Here is an 18,753-nt window from a genome sequence, read left to right on the forward strand (position 1 = left end):
GAAACAGGATGGTTAATTGCAGCCAATACCTCTTTCTATAATTGCAATCCTGAGGATCCGCTGCCCGGCTTCCCAGCTTTTTCTATCATCGTGAAAATGGTACATATCACAGGCTCTTGCTTAGGCTCTCCTGAGGAGATCGAGGAAACGCTACAGTTTGTTCTGGATTGGTGTTAAGCCCCGATTGAAGCTCATCACGATGAAAAAGGCAAGCCGCGCCATTGTGGAGTTCGCAGAGGGTAAGCAATGACACAGATTCATACTCAAAAACGAGAAAGACACCAAGGAAAAGAAGACGAGATGAGGAAGATGTGGAGTATATGTAGCAGAAGTTGTCAGAATGCAGATATCGTTTTGTATAATCCTCCTTGGAAGTGGATTTCGTTCGAATATGCGCAAAGGATACGTCGTGCCGGGGACTATACAGTATCACACTTATGGCTCGATATTGAGTTACAAGCGACTGTCGAGATCAATCGAAAGACAAACTTCCAACTTCGTAAGCCGGAAGAGACACGCGCCCACGTGGGCGCTAAACATGGCACGCCTTACCATAGCGGGGTTGGCTTAGTCTTGGAAGCTCCATCAATGTCTTCCTGCAACTCGAATGAACTAACGAACAACATAGCGATATCTCCTTGTACATCACAGCAGGTCTCACCGTGCTTCCATCCATCAGAATGTCACCCATCTCGCGCATGGCTCGTCTCCTTCTCATCTTACATGCGTTCGTCAACATAGTTTTCGGCATCTACCCCTTCGTCAACCCCGGGGAATACGCTGCCATAACTGGTGTAGAAGGTCCAGACAAGACCTTGCAATCGATTGGTAAGTCAGGATTTCCAATATTCGTTTCCCGCCTCGAACACCCGCATAAATTCGCAGATACACATCCATCATACTTCAAGCTCAGGCTAACATTGTGACAAAGGTCTGGGTGGAATAGCAGTCGGCTGGTACCAACTCATCTTCACCCTCCAAGGCAACCGTCGCATGATGGCTTCTACGATCCCAATGAGATTGGGCTTTGCCGCAGTCATGTATAATTGGGAGAAGCAGCCTGTGATGATTTACGAACTTATTGTTGTGTGGTTCTGTTTACTCGGGGTGTTTGCTTAGAACAAGGAAACAACAGAGGAAGATCGACAGAGAATGGAAAGAGGTGAACGAGATGGTAATCAGGATCTGTGAAGTTCGAATGGGAGGTAAGAGCTACTTCATTGTCGATCTATGCTATCTATTCGCGAACAACCTCAAGCTAGAGATGAAGACAATTCTTGAATAAGAATGCTACGTAACCCCTTGTCCCTTCTCAACTCCATTTCACACTCCCTCCAGCTTTGCCATCCAGCCCCCATCCGCCATACGTATCTACAAAGCCCTCTCTAGTAAGATACTCCTTGTGTTCCTCGCTTCTCCACGCCAGCGCTGTACCCAACTTCCAACTCGTATCCATCTTATCGACTACCAGTTCCACGAGTTGCAGGTTCTGCGGTTGCTTGAGTTGTGGTTTCTCTAAGATGACTGCTAACTCTGACTGAGTAGTTGCGCGATGGTAAGAGGATTGCGGGTCCGGATGGCGGTACAGAGGGAGGAGGTGAGAGTAGTTGTGGGGAACAATGTCGTTGTATGCTGTCAAGGATGTCAGTTGATGTTGGATCTACTATTCTCTGGGTAGAGCCGAAAAACGAATGGTAGATAGGGGAGAGGAAAGAAAAGTCTGACCTTGTTGAGCGCCCCAAATCAACCTCTCAACTGTATATCCATCATTATTAATGACAAATACGATAGTTTTACACTTCGCCTTAATCATAGTACCAATTTCCTGGATCGTCAGAGCCATACTACCATCTCCTGTTATCAAGATCGTCCGTCCTTCTCCTTCCCTTCCGGCCGGTTGACTCTTAGCTTTGCTTTCTACCTCTCTTCGCGCAATTCCTACGCCCAGCGTAGCTGCAGTAGCGAAGCCGATACTACCGTAGTAGATCTGTGTGACTAGTCTGATATCTGCGGGGAACGTAATGTCGCAGATGCCGAAGTTGGAAGTTCCAGTTTCGCTGACTATAGCGTCGCCGGGACGGATGAAGGATTGGATGGCGGGCCAGAGTTGGGATTGGGTTAAATGGGCTGACTTTGCGTCGAGTGGTGTGCGGGGTGGTGGAAGCTGTGGGTTTGGAATTTTATGCTGCGGTGTTGATGGTAGGGCGGCAGTAAGAGCTGCAAGAAGGGACTTTATGGCTGTGTTAGGGTAGGACTTGCCCTTGACCTGGGTGTCTGTCAGTAACTAGCGTCAGACGTGTTGTGCTGGATACTTACGATAACGTCGTGCGGATTGATGTGAATCGTACTACTCTCATCCAACTGTCTTGAGAATCCAGCCGAGTTCGTATCAGCAGGTATGTACCCTAGGGTAACCACCAAGTCTGCTTGTTTCGCTGCTTCTTTGACGCCCGGAGAACTGACTTCGCCATTCCAGACCCCCACAAAGTTCTCTTCTGTCTCATCGACAACGCCTTTACCCATGGTCGCTGAGAAAAAAGGAACATTGAGTTTGCGGACTAGCTGCGCAGCCTCCTGGGCAGCATTGAAGCGTTGGACGAGAGCATCTACTAGTATTGTCGGATATTTGGCTTGCGTAACTGCATCCGTGATAGCCTTAACCGCTTCGTCCTGTGTCTTCTCGTCAACGTGCGGCTCAAGATTGATCGGTGTTTCCAACAGCGCAGCATCCACCATCTCAGCACTCAAATCTAGTGGCATGAAAATATACACCGGCCCACTCTTGATAACACACTCCCTCAGCACCCTGTCAATCTCTTTCGGAGCATCTGCGACATCCCAGGGTTCTGCAGCAGCAAATCTCAGCCCCTCGCTAGCCTTGTTGTACATTTGATGATTTGGCTTATTGCCGATGCTGTGATGGATCATCATATTGCCTTTCTGCATCGCCCGTGTAGTCTGACCAACGACATGGATGACTTTGACATGCTCACTCATGCTACCTGCGATGCCGTTCAGAGCCGATAGTTCACCGACACCGTGTGTGGTCACGAGACATCCGGGCGTGTTCTTGATACGGGCGTATCCATCGGCGGCGTAAGCTGCATTCAGCTCGTTTTGATTAGTAACGAAAGATAGGCCTGGGGTGAGGTAGATGGAATCGAGGAATTGGAGATTGAAATCGCCGGGTACTCCGAATATTGTGTCGACGCCAACTTGGTGGATGCGTTCCCACATGTAGCGTCCGAGGGTGATCTTGCCATGGCCTGCCATGATGAGCTATCTCCTAACTCTTTCTCCTTGTAACTGTTGCAGGTTTTTCGGGAGTATTTAGAAGTGGTATTGGTCGTTACTATCTGGATCTGTTAGTTGTGTTGTTCTAATATGCCGTGATCCCTGCAAGGCGTAGTAGCGATAAGCTTACTGTGTGCTTCTGCCAGGATTCTGAATGATATCAACCTGTAAAGTAAGCAAGGTTTAGAGAAAGTTCAAGGATAATGCAGAAGATGGACGCTAAACATCATAAGATTCACATGATGTTAGCCTCTGTCTAGGGCGTGCGACGCGTGTAAGGCGTTGTATGACAACCGCGGTTCGGTTGGAGACGGTTAGCTACAATGCGGGGGATCGGCCTAACATCGGAATGATAGCGGAAACAGGTGGCTGCGGTATTGGAGAGCAAAATAATCAGAGCTTTGGGAACAAAATCTTAGGAGTAGTTGAAGAGTTTCTAGATTTGGGTTTAGGTCTTTGACAATTACGCGCTTTCTTCTGTCGTTCCTGCAACCGAGTGCTTCTTAGCATCCTCGAAGCTTGCCATCTTGAAATCATATGGCAGCTCAAAGTCCGCTTGCGGATCTCCCTCGAAAGGTTTGAAATCTACAAGAAGAGAGTCTTTGACTGCAAAGACAGCGTCGTCGTCGATGTACTTGCTCGTTCGGTCGAAGATTTGGGTAACAATAGGTTTGTAACCGGGTGCAGTAAGCTAAGATACGTTAGAATAACAGGTCGCAGGCTGCTACTATGGAAGTTGACATACCAGAAAGTGTATATGAGCCGGTCTGAATGGATGTCTATCCAACGCCTTCAAGACCTCGCCTGCAGGGCCATCAAAAGGTATGGGATAGGGCACCGGCCTCAAACAATAGAAGCTATACTTCCCATCCTTGCCTGTTGTGAGTCTGCCTCTGAGATTCATCTCTGGCTGGTCTGGATCCTGTTGTTCGTACAGTCCGTTCGGTGCCGTATGCCATACGTCCACCACCGCGCCCTCGATAGGCTGACCTGTCTTGAAGTCTGTGACGGTGCCATGCATAAATGTCCGGTCACCTTGCTCATTTATCTCCTTGGACACGATACAGGAGCCCATCGGCAGCTTCGGAGCGTTCTGCCGATAGAAGGGGCCTAGGATAGCGGTTGATGTGGGTTCGTCAGCGGCGGTGGGAGCAAGCTTATAGGTAATTTCGTCGACGAGAGACTCGAGGCCGAGAATATCGCACAGCAATTGGCCTTCCTTGCGTTTGGAGTCTGACATGCGACCTGCTGCATTCATCTGAACATTGTTTAGCATGCCAAGCATCCTATTTCTCAGAGCCTTAAGCACAGAAGGCTTTCCAACGTACCAGCTCGACTCCTGTCATCCACTCATCGACGGTGAGCTCATTCTCCCTCGCAAAATCATGAAGATGCCGTATCAATCCTGCTGTAAGTTGCCTGACTCTTGGTGTAGCCTTTGGTCCCGTCGCATTGATGACCGCTTGTGTGAAGTTCGGATTGAACTTGTGTTCCTTGCTATCCGATACTGCAGACGTGTGTTGAGCTTGAGAGGCTGGTGTTCCTGTAGACATGACGTATCTCCGTGGTATAGGTTGTGAACGTTGCGGTTCTGTCTTTGAAGCAACAAGGATTTCCCTCCTTCTACGCAACACGATTGCGACTGGATCTTATATACACTTTACAATGAGAATAGTCCGTATTCCAGCAATCACGAAAGGACGTTAGCAATACAATCAAAACCCGGCATCCGGCAGCATATCGGCGAATTTGAACACACCAGTACAAGCCAGGTGCGCATAACTTCAGGGTCTATTGCTGGCTTACGCTTTCGCGACGTGAGATGGCGGGGCTGTGGAGCGAAGGGTGTAAATGGCACGAACGGAAGCTGATGTCGGTGGAAGCAACCCGACGAAGGGTGCGCCATCCGATACTGGGATCCCTGAGCCGACCAATAGGGAAAGATGCTACGTAAGATCGGTGATGAGCATGTACGAAGCAATCAACAGTTGTTGGCGGATGTGCTGGCTACGCCGCATGTCTATCAGGGCAATGGGCACAAAAGAATGCTCGTGCATATCATAGTTTTCTGGTGAAGGAATTGAATTGGTCGATTCGTGACCTTGATCGCTGTAAATGCTACAATATCGCAAGGGCAAGTTAAAATATGCAGAAGAAATCCAACGCCAATTTTCAGGTTCCGACAACAAAACAAGACGCTCAGTCGCTGTCATCGTCGACCCTGGCACGCTTGGCTGACCTGCCCTCAGGCTCTTGGATGCCGTACCGTTTCTCGCCTGTCTTCTCACCTTTTTCACCCTTTTCACCTTTTTCTCCACGAACCTCATCAATCATCTGACTGATGTTGAATGGGTCATCAGTATCCTTCTCAAATTCCACAGGTCCGTCCCGGGCTTCTTGCAGATCGGCACCCTTGAAACCCTCCTTGGCCTTTCCGAGGACTTCGAACTTGTTTGTCTTTGTGATCCTATCGTATGTCTGTCCTTCATCCTCCCCGTCATCCTGTTGTACACTAGGGCGGTAGATGCTGCTAATGGCATCCTGAGCCGCAAAGAGAGGCTTGTCGTAATGGTTGTCTTCGTTGAAACCAGCGTTGAATCCGCTGGATTGGTTGAACAGTCGCGAGTCGTACATCGACTCTCCGCTCTGCGTCGGTTTTGCCAGACCAAGTGCAACCTTCTCAGAGATGTCACGATTCTGCTCCCGGGCGAGCATCTGGATCTTGCGCTCAGTACCCATCTTTGACTGACGAAGTTCGCGCTGGAAGTCCTCGCGCCGCTCTTTACGATCATTCATTCGCTTGCGCACTGCCTCCTCCTCTGAATCTGTGTCCGAATCGCTTTGTGATCGTCGTCGGGAGGCGTTGGCACGCTCTGCTCGTGCCTGTTTCGCAAGGTCCCGTAGGCGCTCTTCCTCCTTTAGTTTCGCCTTCTCTGCTAGTTTTTGCTGCATAATAGCACGCTGTTTGACCTCCTCTCGTGCATGCCTGTCTGCAGCCTGCAACGCTTCGCCAAATTGAGCGAACTTGTCGTTGATCGTGATATCTTGGAGACCCCGACCATCGGCTGCCAGACGTTTGTCTAGTGGTACAGTATAACCCTTGGGGTTCTTCCAGTTACTGATCGGGGGTGGAATCTTCCATAGCTCTTGGTCTTCGGCAGTCAGCTTTCGAGGCGGCGAGTGGAGGACGGGTGGAGGAGGCGATGGCGGTCCGCGGGGGATTCGCTTGTGCTTGAATTTGGGTGGTTCCATGGGGTCGATTTGTCTTTGCTGGATCTTGATAATGCGCGTTTGGCCTTGCGCCTGGCCGTGCTGCGCAGTGGGCGTATAACGAACGAACGTGGGCTCGTCATTCTTTCGTCCTTGTACGTTCTTTGGCTTTTGTGCGGCTGTCTGCCCTTGAACTAGTGCCATCAATGCCTGCTCAGTCTTCTCCTTGGTCGCTTGGACAACGTCGGCGGAGGGACGCGACAAGTCCAGCTCGCCGGCGTCTGCCTGTTGGCGCAAGGGGATAAGGTCCTTGAAGCTTGCTTGTACAATCCTTGAATCGCCGTGTCCGCGTCGCGCAATCTCATCGTATTTGGTCTTGCCCTCGCCGTCGACCCTTCTTACAAGGGCATTCGATGTGGATGGTGTGCCCTTCTTTCCCATGTCCAGTGGGTATTGCGCGACTAGTACTTCGGGGAACGCGCCTCCATCGCCAAAGTCTAGATATAGAGTCAGTGCATGTTTCGCGTGCATCTCATCTGTCCAAGCCTTACCTTCAGGCGCGCGGGGTCTCCAGTGCTGCCTCTGGCCGTAGGGCGGCGGACCCTTCTTCGCTACGACTTGCGCTTCGTATTGCTCTGCGGTCAATACGCGCGTGCTGTTGGTGAGCTCCTCCTCTTCGCCAGAGTACTGCGGCTTCGGCAGCGACTTGGATAGTGCTGCGACAGACATGGTCGATGTACTCGCTAGAACGGTCTGCGAGGCGATGAATGTTGGATATCGTGATCCGTGTTTGGTTGTGGTGGTGGTCGATGGACAAGATTATTTCATCAGACTTTCGGCGTTCTGATTCAGCCACCGCCGAGATCACGTGAAGAGACGCCACAACGTCACAACCAGTGAATGAGGCGCAACTGGCACTAGCATGTGCGCAAATACGTTGAACCTACCGTTTATCGATTTTGTGTACACGATAAGCGAGCTAAACTCTGTCTTGGGTCGCGAAATTGCAGTGTCCTGGGAAGGTTCTCCCGCTGATGCCGCTTTCATTTTCACGACTCAAGCTACGGCGATTCTTACTTGTGACTGACATGGATCAAAGTACCCGTCCCAACTCGCTTATAGCGCCATTGACCAGGATGGCGAATGCAGGAACAGTCGCTCTGAGCACAGTATTTCTGCAGTCTTTATCTTTTGCGGGAAAAGTGTGGAAAGTTGGAGATGGGGTCCTGCTAAGGTCCAAGCAGCGGTGTGCGTTCACCGGACGAGATGTCCACACAGCATGCTTTTTAGGATAAATGCCCACAATGGGAAGATAATAATCGCGCAGGTGGACGTAGGGCCTTGCTTACCAGGAATTCTAATCAGAGCAGGGTGCCACGTCTCGTGTGTTTGTGCAGAGCACTCTTTGGCAATAATGGTCCATGGCAGAGATAGGGCAGAGCATGTGATGGCAGATATAGGTGCTAGGCTATATTTCTAGTTAGCTGCACATCATACCGTTGCTAAGAGACGGTTCGGAAGCTCGTCATTCGTTCCAGAAAGGACTGTGACATCTCGTGCAGAGTGGCCCGGCACCCTAGCAACGAATGGGCCATGGTCAAGATGCTAGGGATCCCCAGCGTCGCAGCATCAATCCTCTGAACTTTGAAGAGAGCATGCGCAATATACGACGGCTTGCGCGCGGACTGTGGGTCACAAAAGCAGCCATGACGGGCTGAGTATTCTGAAACGTTGTCCGTCATCCCTGTCTGGTGTGCCAGCGCAGGCCTGCAGCTATGCCGACCCATTCTCGGAAATCATCTGGAGGAGCCTCACAACACACCACGCAAAGGCGCAATTCGACTTCCCAGCAGACGCCGCCCAAGCCGCCCAAGCATCTGCGCAACAATACCGCTCCCGAGCCGCCGACGCCCTTGCGCCTGCCATCTGTGAGCTCGACCACCTCCGCCCGACGACCCCCAGCCTCGCATAGTGGCCATGGCATAGATAATTCGCGCGGCCCTCCTGTCACCTTGGTTACACGCAGTCGAAGTTCGCAAAACCCCGCCGACTTTGCCTATGCGCAGCAGCAACAATTCATCCACTCAGGCCTGGTTTCCCCCACTAGCTCCCACCACTCGAGCAGCAGACGACGCGGGGAGGACGAGCTGGGGACCTCTAGTGAAGCCCCGCGACTACCACCACCACAACAAACAAGCGCAGCAGACCCTGGCACTGGGAATCTCCCCAGACCCCGCCCGCCCCGAAGAGCCTCTACCAGCAGTTCGAGGCCGCCCCCACCGCGACGCATGGCCAGCTCAACCGACGAGTCGTCCGAATACGACTCTGGCCCCCGCAGCCGAATGGAAGACTACCACGCGGCGCATAGCGGGAGAGGTGCGCCTGCGCCTGCAACTCCAGGAGCAGATGGAGAGAAGGAGGACCTGTTTCTGAACATTGCCGCAGACAGCGCGCCCAAGCCCCAGCGCCCAGCAGAGTCCGCAGCAGCGCGCGTCGATCGATTGAAGGTGAGCGCCCCAGTCCGCGCAGACAACATGTACGAGCGCATAGAGTTCAGCAAGAGAACGCTGTATCCGGCGGATGCACCTGCTGCTTGTACGCCATCCGTACCTACACGCGTTCACTGCCTCCATGCGCAATATGCCGTCTCCTCCATGCCTTTTGTCTCTTCACAAGCTGTATCCTATGCAAGACCCTGGTGCTAACTACAACAGTCACGAGTGGCCCGAGTCAACAACCGGCAGTCGCTCCCCTCTGCGCTGCAGTCGCCCTCGCCCGTGCAGTCGACCTCAGTGACACCAACAACAACAAGCCGCATACCCTCCGCTGTTGCCCTGGAAGCCAGGTCGAGCGGCATACGTCGGTCATCACTTTTGCCTACTCCCTCCAGATACGAGCGATCCCCAAACTCGCCTGCGCCTGACGCAATACGAACCCGGGATCTCAACCACAAAGCCTCCTTCACCTCATCACGAAGAGACGCAGAGCTCTCCCCACGCGACTTCCTAGCCCAGTTCTCAAACTCGTCCAGACGACCATCTCAGCCTGAGGTGCAACACACGCCGCCAAGTCGCACCCCAGCATACCCTTACAGGCCGTCAAACCTGTCACACGAGCCACGGACGCCCCAAGTGGAGACGTCGTTTGAGGCTGGTTCACGCGCCGATGGTACCGAGTCGCATGGCTCTACAGGGCCTGCTGCGTCTGTGTGGGACGAGCTGGACGAGTTGAAGTCCAGGATACGGAAGATCGAGATGGGCGGCAAGATACCATCGACATCAGGCGCCATCGTGAATCAAGCTTCGGCTTCGGCTTCGGCCGATCGTCCACGAACAGCCAATACTTCAGCTACGACAGTGTCCTCTTCACCAAACCAGCAGCGCAAATCGAACCCGTCACCCTCTGAGTCGACAGTGGGCAGTAATACACCTAACAACAGCAAGACACACCCTCTGCTGCGGGACGCTCTCAGCAAAGCTAGGCAGCATGTCTCTCCAGCTGTGTACCGCACCCTAGAATCGACCGCGACAGAAGCACTCGCGTTGGCAGAGATGAGCGGCAGTGCGGGACCGCAGGGCACACTCCACTCTGCTAGCTCCATCATCAACGGCTCTGTAGTGTCGGATCGCCAGGTCCGTCGCAAAGCCGACAACCTCTGCCGTAGTCTTACAGAGCTCTGTATAGCTTTATGTGACACCAAAACTGGTCTTGCCAGTCCAGCTTTCCGATCAAATACAGCCACAATATCACGCAGGCCAAGCGTACAATTCAATGGCGATTCGCCGACAATCCGACAAAGCATCGAACCCGAAAGCAACACATTGACTGGCGTCAGCCCTAGCAGAGCCATGTCACGCATCGAGGCTCGAAGGACCAGTATGCTTATTCCTGAACCCAATGGCAGCCAAAGAGGAAACAGCCAAGAACCTTACGACGACAGACACACTCCGTCGCGCATGCAGCGGGCAGGCACAAGCTTCCACCAGACACGCAACAGCGTGGATGAGGAAGATGAGGACCCAATATTTCGTGCGCCATCCCGTGCAATGACCTCCATCGATTTTAGAGCCCGTCATGGTGGTCAGAGTCAAGCAGACAACAAAAATCGATTCAGCAGACAGTACACATCTCGCGAGCCAATGCCTGACCTACAACCATCACCTGCGCTCCAAACTACCGCTAGTTTGCGTCGGCCCAGTGTCTCAAGTAGTACGCCCTCGAATGAGCATAGTCTACTATTCCGGGACGGTCAGAGCCGCTACGGTCACAACTTAGGACGTGAAGGCTCGCCAGCCAACTACGAGAAGACCTTGACAGGGGGTTTACGACCACGAGCGCAATTGAATGTTGCTCGGAATCCGAACAACAGACACTCAGTGGGCGGTGTGTCGGATATTGGGCGTAGCGTGAGCTTAGGCAGGCGACTGAGGGGAACAAGTATCGGAGAGTGAGCAAGATGTAGCTCTCGACTTCCTTGAGCTTGTGTTGACGTTTTACGTTACCCTATTAGCTTATCCAGCCTCCTCGTTGACCGGCGTGTAGTCACGCCGCGACTGACGTATCTGAGGCCAAATTCGCCATGGGCATACCAGCAGCGGCGCATTACACAAAGCCGAACAACAAACAAGACCTAGAATCAGACGCTCATAAGAGCATACTGGGAACGAACATGTGCAGTCAGCCTCGCGAGGCATGCTACGTCTAGGCGATTCACCATTGTGAAGTTTCAAAAACATTGTGAGAGAAAACTGTTCTCATGACTTGCATTTTTTGCCATCAAGGGCCAACTGCGGAAGCATTTGTTATCAGCGTTTCAGCACGTAAAAGGACAGCGTGTGAGCGCAGGATCGATCACCGTTCATCTCATGATCTTGAATTTCTTCCTTTTTTTCCTTTCTTTAGTTCATATACCAACACCAGATCGTTTTCCTTGCTTTCCTCGCTTTCCTCTCTCTTCAAAACATAGGTATTGAGACTCTGTGTACATAGCATCTACCAAAACAGCCTTTCTTCTGTGTAGATCGAACGTGGATGAACTACAAATAATTCGCCGAACAAAAGCTAATGACTCTTGAAGATCACACGTCATTGCCAGAGCAAGCTTTGTGAAGAACATGTGACGAGCAAGCTCTCACGCATGCTTTGACGTTACTCTTAAAACCAGGTTCTTACCACTCAGTTGCTCTCAGGACCAAGCAACCTCACAATATCGCGGCAAAGCAGTCATATATCTTGGGAACATGGACTTTTTGTTCGCACACCAGCTTTCCGAAGACTTCTGCTACTGGCCCTGATCCGCACGTCGAGTCGCATCCTACTACGGACACCGTACAGATGGGATCACTACCGCATTGCCGATTGGTGATTGCTCCTTTGATGAGTAGCTTCCAAGGGTCCTTGTGGGTCGTCATGTGATGCTAACCATTCACAAGGGCCTCGTACCTGCCTTATAGAGATATGTGCGCTGTTGCCTTATATTACCGACATAGCCTAGTCTTGCGAAACCGTGGCTCAGACATACTGAATTTCCACGCTGAAATTCATGAAAAGCGGTGCGTACGTTGATAAAGAGCGTAATCTCCCTTTCAACACTGTCACTCACTATCCTCGCTAAGTACTCATCGTCCATGCAACAGCAGTGTGAAACAACGACATTTCCTGCGTTGAAGCAAACTACTTTCTGAAAGCGCACCAGCCCACATTCACTCTTTCAGACGCTTTTGGGTTTTGGTTATGACGCAGTTGCACTCGCATCCTACTTCGAGTTCCTCTCACGTACCTAGTTCTTCACGACCAAGATATACCACGACAACAGCACCTCTCTCCCACCCCACCACTCACATTTCGCGCCCAAACAACGCAAATCCGCGCCCAAACTCGGTTTCAACTACAGCAAACTCGCGATCAAGCGCATCCCTGATTGCTCCGGTGCTTGAGCAAGGAGTGATTGTTACTTCGCGGCCACTTGCAGGCTCTCACATCGCGCAGGTCGCCACAACTTCCGACCTTATATACTCTACAGTTTCAACCAGCAACGTCGGATCCAGGAAACGAAGCCACGACATCATGGTGAAGCAAAATGAGGTTTCTGACGAGCGCATGCCTGCCCAGGTCACTGCGCAGGTCGCGCTTACTTCATCGGAGCAGTCTGTCCCACATCCAAGCTCTTCTTCCCCGTCACAATTAAATGCCGGATCGCAATCACTTGTACCTACAGCAGTGCCCATATCCACGAGCCAGCCTGACTCTGATTCATGTTTGAATTCATCTGCGGTCGATGTTGATTCCTCTCGGGGCGCGGAGCCACATATCGAGTCAAAACGACTGGCATCTCCACCGGTTCAGAGTGACTCCATGACGGATCTGCAACTTCTGGGTGATACGCACAAGCGTTCGCGATCACAAGAGGAGAAACACACTGGTTCTGCCATGCCCATAACTCCATCCTTCCTTGACGATTTCGGCAACGAGGTAAGTACGACGCCTCCGCTGTTGGAGCAGATAGCAACACCAAGATCATCACCAGATGGGTCCGCTGGACCACCTACCTCGTCAACTGCAGCTCCGTCCTCTGATCGGACGCCCTCTGCACTGCAGATCTTCGAGTCTCGTAGCAACCAAGCAAGACAGGAGCATTTTAGACGGACTAAGATTTTCCACAAGACGCGTTGTCCGATAATGTGTCAGACAAAGAGGATGCTCGTGTTTGCCTCCCGTGGATTCGAACGTGGAAGTCTACCTACGAGGCAGACAAAGCCTCCTCTGTTGAAGCGGCGTCACAGCATTGATGTGAACACTACCGAGAACTGGGAGACACAAGAATTTGCTTGCTGGCTACATTCTCATATGAAGGTAGACGATTTGCAGCCACTGCTTCATATTTCTGCGTGGCCGACTAACATTGTACAGCAAGATCGTCTTTGGCCACAGACCTCAGAGACAGAAATTCCCTACGTTGAGTTAACGCAGTATTCACTTCCTGATCCCCGTCGATATGCTGCCTTTGTTCCAGTGTTCTATACTGAGATTCCTCACAACACTGAGAATTTCCTTGAGCTCGGGGACGTCACCTTACAAAACGACGCCTTTCACTATATCGGCGCTACGTGCTACTCCTTTTCTGGTATGGAAGTCTGGATGCGTGGCGAGAGTCTGGATATGGCTCTTGAGGTACTCCGCCGTGATGAAGATTGCGACACTTACGGTATCGACATTGCCAATTCCACTGTGGCCCAGATCTGCTGTTTCGCCTCAAACGGTATAGATGGCCCTTCAGGAGAATACGACCAGTATAGGACACGTTACAACAACAAGAACTGGATCATCGTTATTTGCAACGATGGCATGGGTGGTATCGAGAACGATGGAACCAGCGGATCACATTGGTCTATGGTGGCCATGGACAGGATCTCGAAGAATGCGTACTACTACGACTCGTTGTGGGTTGATCGGCACGAATACCAGACCTTGGGTCGCAACATCTCCCTCGGTATGCTCAACATCCTCGGCGAAGATATTTCTCTATGGACCTACCTCATACAGCTCGAGTGCCCCGACCAGAACTTTGACAACTTGTTCAAACAGGATGGAGGTGCCTGCGGACCCTTTGTGTACAAGATGACGCAAATCTTGATCAGATATATCAAAAGTCAGCAATCGTTGGGTGTGGAACGATTGAGTCTGGCTGTAAACCACGCATGGGTGACGCAGGTGTTCTCACCACAATTCCATTCGGGTGTTGTCCGCCGCGAGATGCAGGACAGTATCCTTCGTTGGCACCGTATCACCCGAGCCGCGGCGTTCGCAGACCGTCACGACTACCAGGCTATCCAAGGTACAGATGCTATTATGGATGACGGGCCAGTCGTCTCGTTCGAGATCCCGCCGAAGCCACGGCTTCCGGTTCTGCGTCGAACTCGCTACACTAATAAGCTCTCAAGGTCACACCATATCAGGCGTGACTGCTCCAGCGGTACCAACTACCATGACCCCATCGATTTGGACGATAGCGACGAAAACTGGACCATGGGTAACAGCAGCGACAACAGTACTGCAGGATCTTCAAGTGGTGGTACCGTAATCACTGGACATGAAGTTCTCTGGGAAGACGCAGGCGTCGATACAGCTATGGACGACGAAAAGCTTTTTCCCGTCCTCGACAGCGGTATTCAGCTTATTGAAGCAACTGATGACGTCTAAGACGAACATACGCCTGTTCGTCTGCAGAGAGTCGTCAACCCAACGGAGCCTGTCGACGCGGAGGAAGGACCTAGTGTGACCAGGCTTGATTGAGAGCCTAACAACGTTTCTAGGAGCAATATCTGATCTTGATCACATGACAACAGGCGTTCATCTTGACGATACCTTAATAGCTAGGTTTCAATTTCACCTCCGCGCTTGGAACGGTTAGGTTTGTACCAAGACTCACGCACTGAACAACTGATCACGCAACTCGCCGACGAAACAGACAGCGTTTACGATTGTTTCTTTGTCTTTTATGAGAATAGTTTTTCCCTTGATTGCTTTCTTTTGAAGCGTTACCTGGCCTTGGCAACCACTTGATGGTTATCGCGTCGGATTTGGGTTGTAATGAATGGCAGTGGTGCATCGAAACGGGTCACTATTTCGATATGGGGACGGACACCGGAAAGTCAAAACATTCTGCAGAGGTGCCGGAGGGGGGTATCTGTGGTTGCGTCGTGAAGTTGAGATACCACTAAGCTGGACGTTCATATGGGTTGTTCTCACGGGTTGTACAGATGTTTATGGCTTCGCGGTACGAAACCAGATGAAACAAAAAAAAATGCAGAAAAAGGATTTTGAGGCAAGACAGCCAATACGAAGGAGTTTGAGATAGATTCCTGTTTCCAATTCTGCTATGTTGTAATATGCGTAGGTGAAGTTACTGAAATTGAAGCATACCTTCCTGTAATGGAACAAAGTCCCTGTCGGTACTGGGCTGAGCAGCAGCGTTCGCGAGAAATAGCTTTCACGCTTTCGAAGCGATCAACAGCCTACTGAATTTACCAAATTAGGAAATAGCAAGGCTAGAATCGCCATCGCCATCGCCGTCGCCATCGCCATCGCAACCACATCAAGATCCTGTTTTTTGCCCATCTGTCCCGTCATCCCCAACCACCTCGCCAACCACCGCAGATCATGCGGCTGAACTCGCCATCGCCATCGAACATCGCAAGCGTGGTTGCGCAAAGTAGTGGCGGTGGCAAAACTGCAGCCGAGGTGCGGCGAACAACGACCCCGGGAAGGCGAAGATGTCGTGCTGCGGATGTACCTGTCGGTCTTGTCTATCACTCAGGGACAAAACAGGGGACTTGCCGTTTGACTAAGGGCTAGCCATGTTGATCCGCTTGCGAAGCTGATGCGAACAAGAGAAAAAGCAATCATGATGCTGGTTTCGGGAGTCGTGGAACGGAGGTGACGTAACCGTGATCCAGACCCAGCCTAACGTGACCCCCTAACCAGACTTTGTGTGTATGTGTGTCTGTTTGTTAGCCTTGATCGTAATATTGATCGAAAACGGACTGCTAAGCGCGAAACCCGATGATACTACTGAATGTCTACCACACGGCGCAAAACGCGTGTTGTCTGTATATCAGATACGCACAATCAGACGCCCAAGTTGCCGCCCGGCGACGTATTGATTCACGCAGGTGACCTGACGAACCAAGGAAGCTATACCGAATTGAAAAGGAAGGTTGAATGGCTTGAGAAGCAAGATTTTGAGTCGAAGATTGTGATCGCTGGTATGAAGAAATATGCTCTTTACTTTGCAAGAGGAGACTGCTGATACTCGAGACAAAAGGAAACCACGACATCACACTTGACAAACCGTTCTTTGAAGAAAACAAAGCATCGTGGAAATGGCCTGGCTTTCAAGATACAGAGGCGTGTAGGAAGTTGTTGACGGAATCTAAATCGATTACTTACCTTGAGAATGAGTCTACGACGGTACGACTTCCAAGACGAGGAACGTGGTTTACTGTCTTTGGCAGTCCGTGTACGCCCAAGCAGCAACTGGCGGATTGGGCTTTTCAATACGAACCCAATGAGGCAGAGAAAGTGTGGAACAGAATTCCAAATGGCGTGGATATAGTAGTTACTCATACACCGCCAATGGGGCAATGCGACGGAGTAGGAGCAAGTAGGCAACAGAAAGATGGAAGGTCAGGATGCCCAGCCTTGTTAAGAAAATTAGAGATAGTCAGACCGATGCTGAACATCTGTGGACACATACACAATGGACGAGGGGTGGAGACGGTACAATGGAGAAGAAGATCTTCCTCTCTACAGCTACATGGACAACCCACAACTATGGATAGCGGTACCCTAGTTTCAAGCGTGCAGTTCTGGAACGACCCAGGAGCCTCGAACAAGAAACTTTCTCTAGTCGATTTGACGACGATGCGGGCGAGAGCAGGGCGTGGTTCGGGCTGCGACCATACAAGCTTGACACGTCAATTGCAGCCTGACTCGCGATGCGACCATCTTCGAGGCCAGCCTGATGCGTCGTTTGCACCGGATCAGACAGGGCATAAGCCCCCATCCGGTGGAGATGCGAAGGGTGAGAAGCTTAACCCAACAGCGAGCCTCACTGACGTTGCCCTGCGGGACAGTGAGGCGCTGTGGGGTGGTAGTGGAGGTAAGGCAGGATGGGGCGGTGGATTAGAGCATCACGATGAGAGCGATACCGGACATGGGTGTCCTGACGAGGCTACTCAGTATATCGCAGAACGACCGAGGGGTATGCCTCCATCAGGGACGGAAGTGGCGCGTAGTCAGACTACAGTGATCAACGCAGCGTATCTGGGCCCGAGAGTTGCTGGCAAAACGTCGGTTGTGTACAACAAGCCGATAGTCGTCGATGTTGAGCTTCCCGTATGGGGCTCTTTGGACAAGCCAAGTGAGGTATACCCTCAGGGCTAATGTGAGATGACGGGTTGACTGCAGCGTGCCTGGCCCAAATGATCTCATATTCTACCAGTGAACGACACTCTAGAACCAACACCTACATCATTCTGCTTGCTGTTTAATACATACTGTGTGCTATCTCACTTGTTTCATGCAATGGTGGAGGACCACGTAGGAGGACCTGCTTTGACGGACTGTGAGCTGACCATGTCACGATTGGGTGTGACATACAGTAGTGCCCCGCCTAACCCCGCATAAGCGTATCTTATCGTCCATTCAGGCCGCGGGCTAACGTCTGCCAGTCGGGACGGATCGAGTGGCAGCAAATCTGTGTCTTCTCACATGGCATGGGATGGAAAAATTGCTGACTTGCGACGCAACCGCCGTGCCCTGACCCGAGTTGAGACACGACACAGGGATGCCCCTCAGCAGGTTGCATAGTAGATGGAGTGATGTGCGGAGGATGTGCAGAAGCTGTGCCGAGTGCCCGGTGACTACTGTCGTCTGAGTTGAGGTAGACAAGTGTCTCGGAAGCTACAGAAGAGAGTTTGCTTGGTTGCATCTCGAATGTGACGAGACGCTTCTCGATTTGTGCTCTGTGCTTGACTTGTACCCTATCTGTGCAGCCGGATTCGTCATGTCTTGTAAATGCTCATGGTGGGGTTGGGTGAGCATTTCTCAAATGGTGTGGTCACTTGGGGCTTGGGTGGTCATGCAGGCTGTACGGGTTGATCCTATCAGATGCGGTCCGCCAGAAAGTCTCGAAACAGTCCATGTGGCCGCTTTGGGGCTTGATTGGAGAGGGTGTTTCGTAGCCGCCGCGGCCGACAGGTCGACCTGCAGCGTGCTCATGTGAAGCAACGGACAGCGGCTTGCGCGATGCGATGCGATGGGACACGATGATGGTGGCTCAGAGCGGGGGCTAGGGCAGTCGAGGAGCAGATGTGACGACTCTTCAGCCGTGGACGAGTTTGGTAGGCGAGAGCTGGATAGCGTGGGTAGCGCATGCATGTGGACGCTGATGAAGCGTGCGGTGCAAAATAGACAAGTGCAAAGCCAGTCCGCAGCAACCCCCCGTTGACACAGGGATTCCCAGGACGGCTGTTGAAGCCTTGTGCATGCGAGCCTGATATAGTCACAACTGCACCCCCAGAGGCGTGCAGGTTGACTGCTCCCAACGCAATTCCCGTTGCACAATTCTATTCTTCGAAGCCCGAGTCTTCTGTTATTTTTCGATTCTTTGCGTCCAGACTACGCGGTGCGATCCCGACTATTGGCAGCCGGATCCTATTGGCATATTGGCATCGCTGAAACGGTGAC

At 51.8% G+C, this 18,753-nt stretch overlaps 7 protein-coding genes across 7 annotated transcripts; 4 read left to right on the top strand and 3 right to left on the bottom strand.

Annotated features, from left to right (window-relative positions):
- Positions 1–680: 680 nt before the first annotated feature.
- AA0111_g2958 (hypothetical protein) lies at positions 681–1,119 on the top strand (the record flags this gene model as incomplete). The annotated part of the gene is made up of 2 exons (XM_028648787.1): positions 681–828; positions 932–1,119. 2 exons carry the CDS (start codon positions 681–683, stop codon positions 1,117–1,119), a joined length of 336 nt encoding a protein of 111 aa, XP_028509539.1.
- A 193-nt stretch (positions 1,120–1,312) lies between these two features.
- AA0111_g2959 (Pyruvate decarboxylase) lies at positions 1,313–3,273 on the bottom strand (the record flags this gene model as incomplete). Its single annotated transcript, XM_028648788.1, has 3 exons — positions 1,313–1,632; positions 1,726–2,266; positions 2,317–3,273. The coding sequence occupies 3 exons, from the start codon at positions 3,271–3,273 to the stop codon at positions 1,313–1,315; spliced, it is 1,818 nt and encodes a 605-aa protein (XP_028509540.1).
- A 484-nt stretch (positions 3,274–3,757) lies between these two features.
- AA0111_g2960 (hypothetical protein) lies at positions 3,758–4,847 on the bottom strand (the record flags this gene model as incomplete). The annotated part of the gene is made up of 3 exons (XM_028648790.1): positions 3,758–3,985; positions 4,040–4,552; positions 4,623–4,847. 3 exons carry the CDS (start codon positions 4,845–4,847, stop codon positions 3,758–3,760), a joined length of 966 nt encoding a protein of 321 aa, XP_028509260.1.
- A 646-nt stretch (positions 4,848–5,493) lies between these two features.
- Positions 5,494–7,233, bottom strand: AA0111_g2961 (Pre-mRNA-processing protein 45; the record flags this gene model as incomplete). Its single annotated transcript, XM_028648791.1, has 2 exons — positions 5,494–7,001; positions 7,056–7,233. The coding sequence occupies 2 exons, from the start codon at positions 7,231–7,233 to the stop codon at positions 5,494–5,496; spliced, it is 1,686 nt and encodes a 561-aa protein (XP_028509259.1).
- A 1,046-nt stretch (positions 7,234–8,279) lies between these two features.
- AA0111_g2962 (hypothetical protein) lies at positions 8,280–10,955 on the top strand (the record flags this gene model as incomplete). The annotated part of the gene is made up of 2 exons (XM_028648792.1): positions 8,280–9,011; positions 9,219–10,955. The coding sequence occupies 2 exons, from the start codon at positions 8,280–8,282 to the stop codon at positions 10,953–10,955; spliced, it is 2,469 nt and encodes an 822-aa protein (XP_028509258.1).
- A 1,615-nt stretch (positions 10,956–12,570) lies between these two features.
- On the top strand, positions 12,571–14,703 carry AA0111_g2963 (hypothetical protein; the record flags this gene model as incomplete). Its single annotated transcript, XM_028648793.1, has 1 exon — positions 12,571–14,703. The coding sequence occupies one exon, from the start codon at positions 12,571–12,573 to the stop codon at positions 14,701–14,703; it is 2,133 nt and encodes a 710-aa protein (XP_028509257.1).
- Positions 14,704–16,836: 2,133 nt separating this feature from the next.
- Positions 16,837–17,448, top strand: AA0111_g2964 (hypothetical protein; the record flags this gene model as incomplete). The annotated part of the gene is made up of 1 exon (XM_028648794.1): positions 16,837–17,448. The coding sequence occupies one exon, from the start codon at positions 16,837–16,839 to the stop codon at positions 17,446–17,448; it is 612 nt and encodes a 203-aa protein (XP_028509264.1).
- Positions 17,449–18,753: the final 1,305 nt, after the last annotated feature.

This window comes from Alternaria arborescens (genome assembly GCF_004154835.1).
Source record: "Alternaria arborescens strain FERA 675 chromosome Unknown contig_5, whole genome shotgun sequence".
NCBI lineage: Eukaryota > Fungi > Ascomycota > Dothideomycetes > Pleosporales > Pleosporaceae > Alternaria > Alternaria arborescens.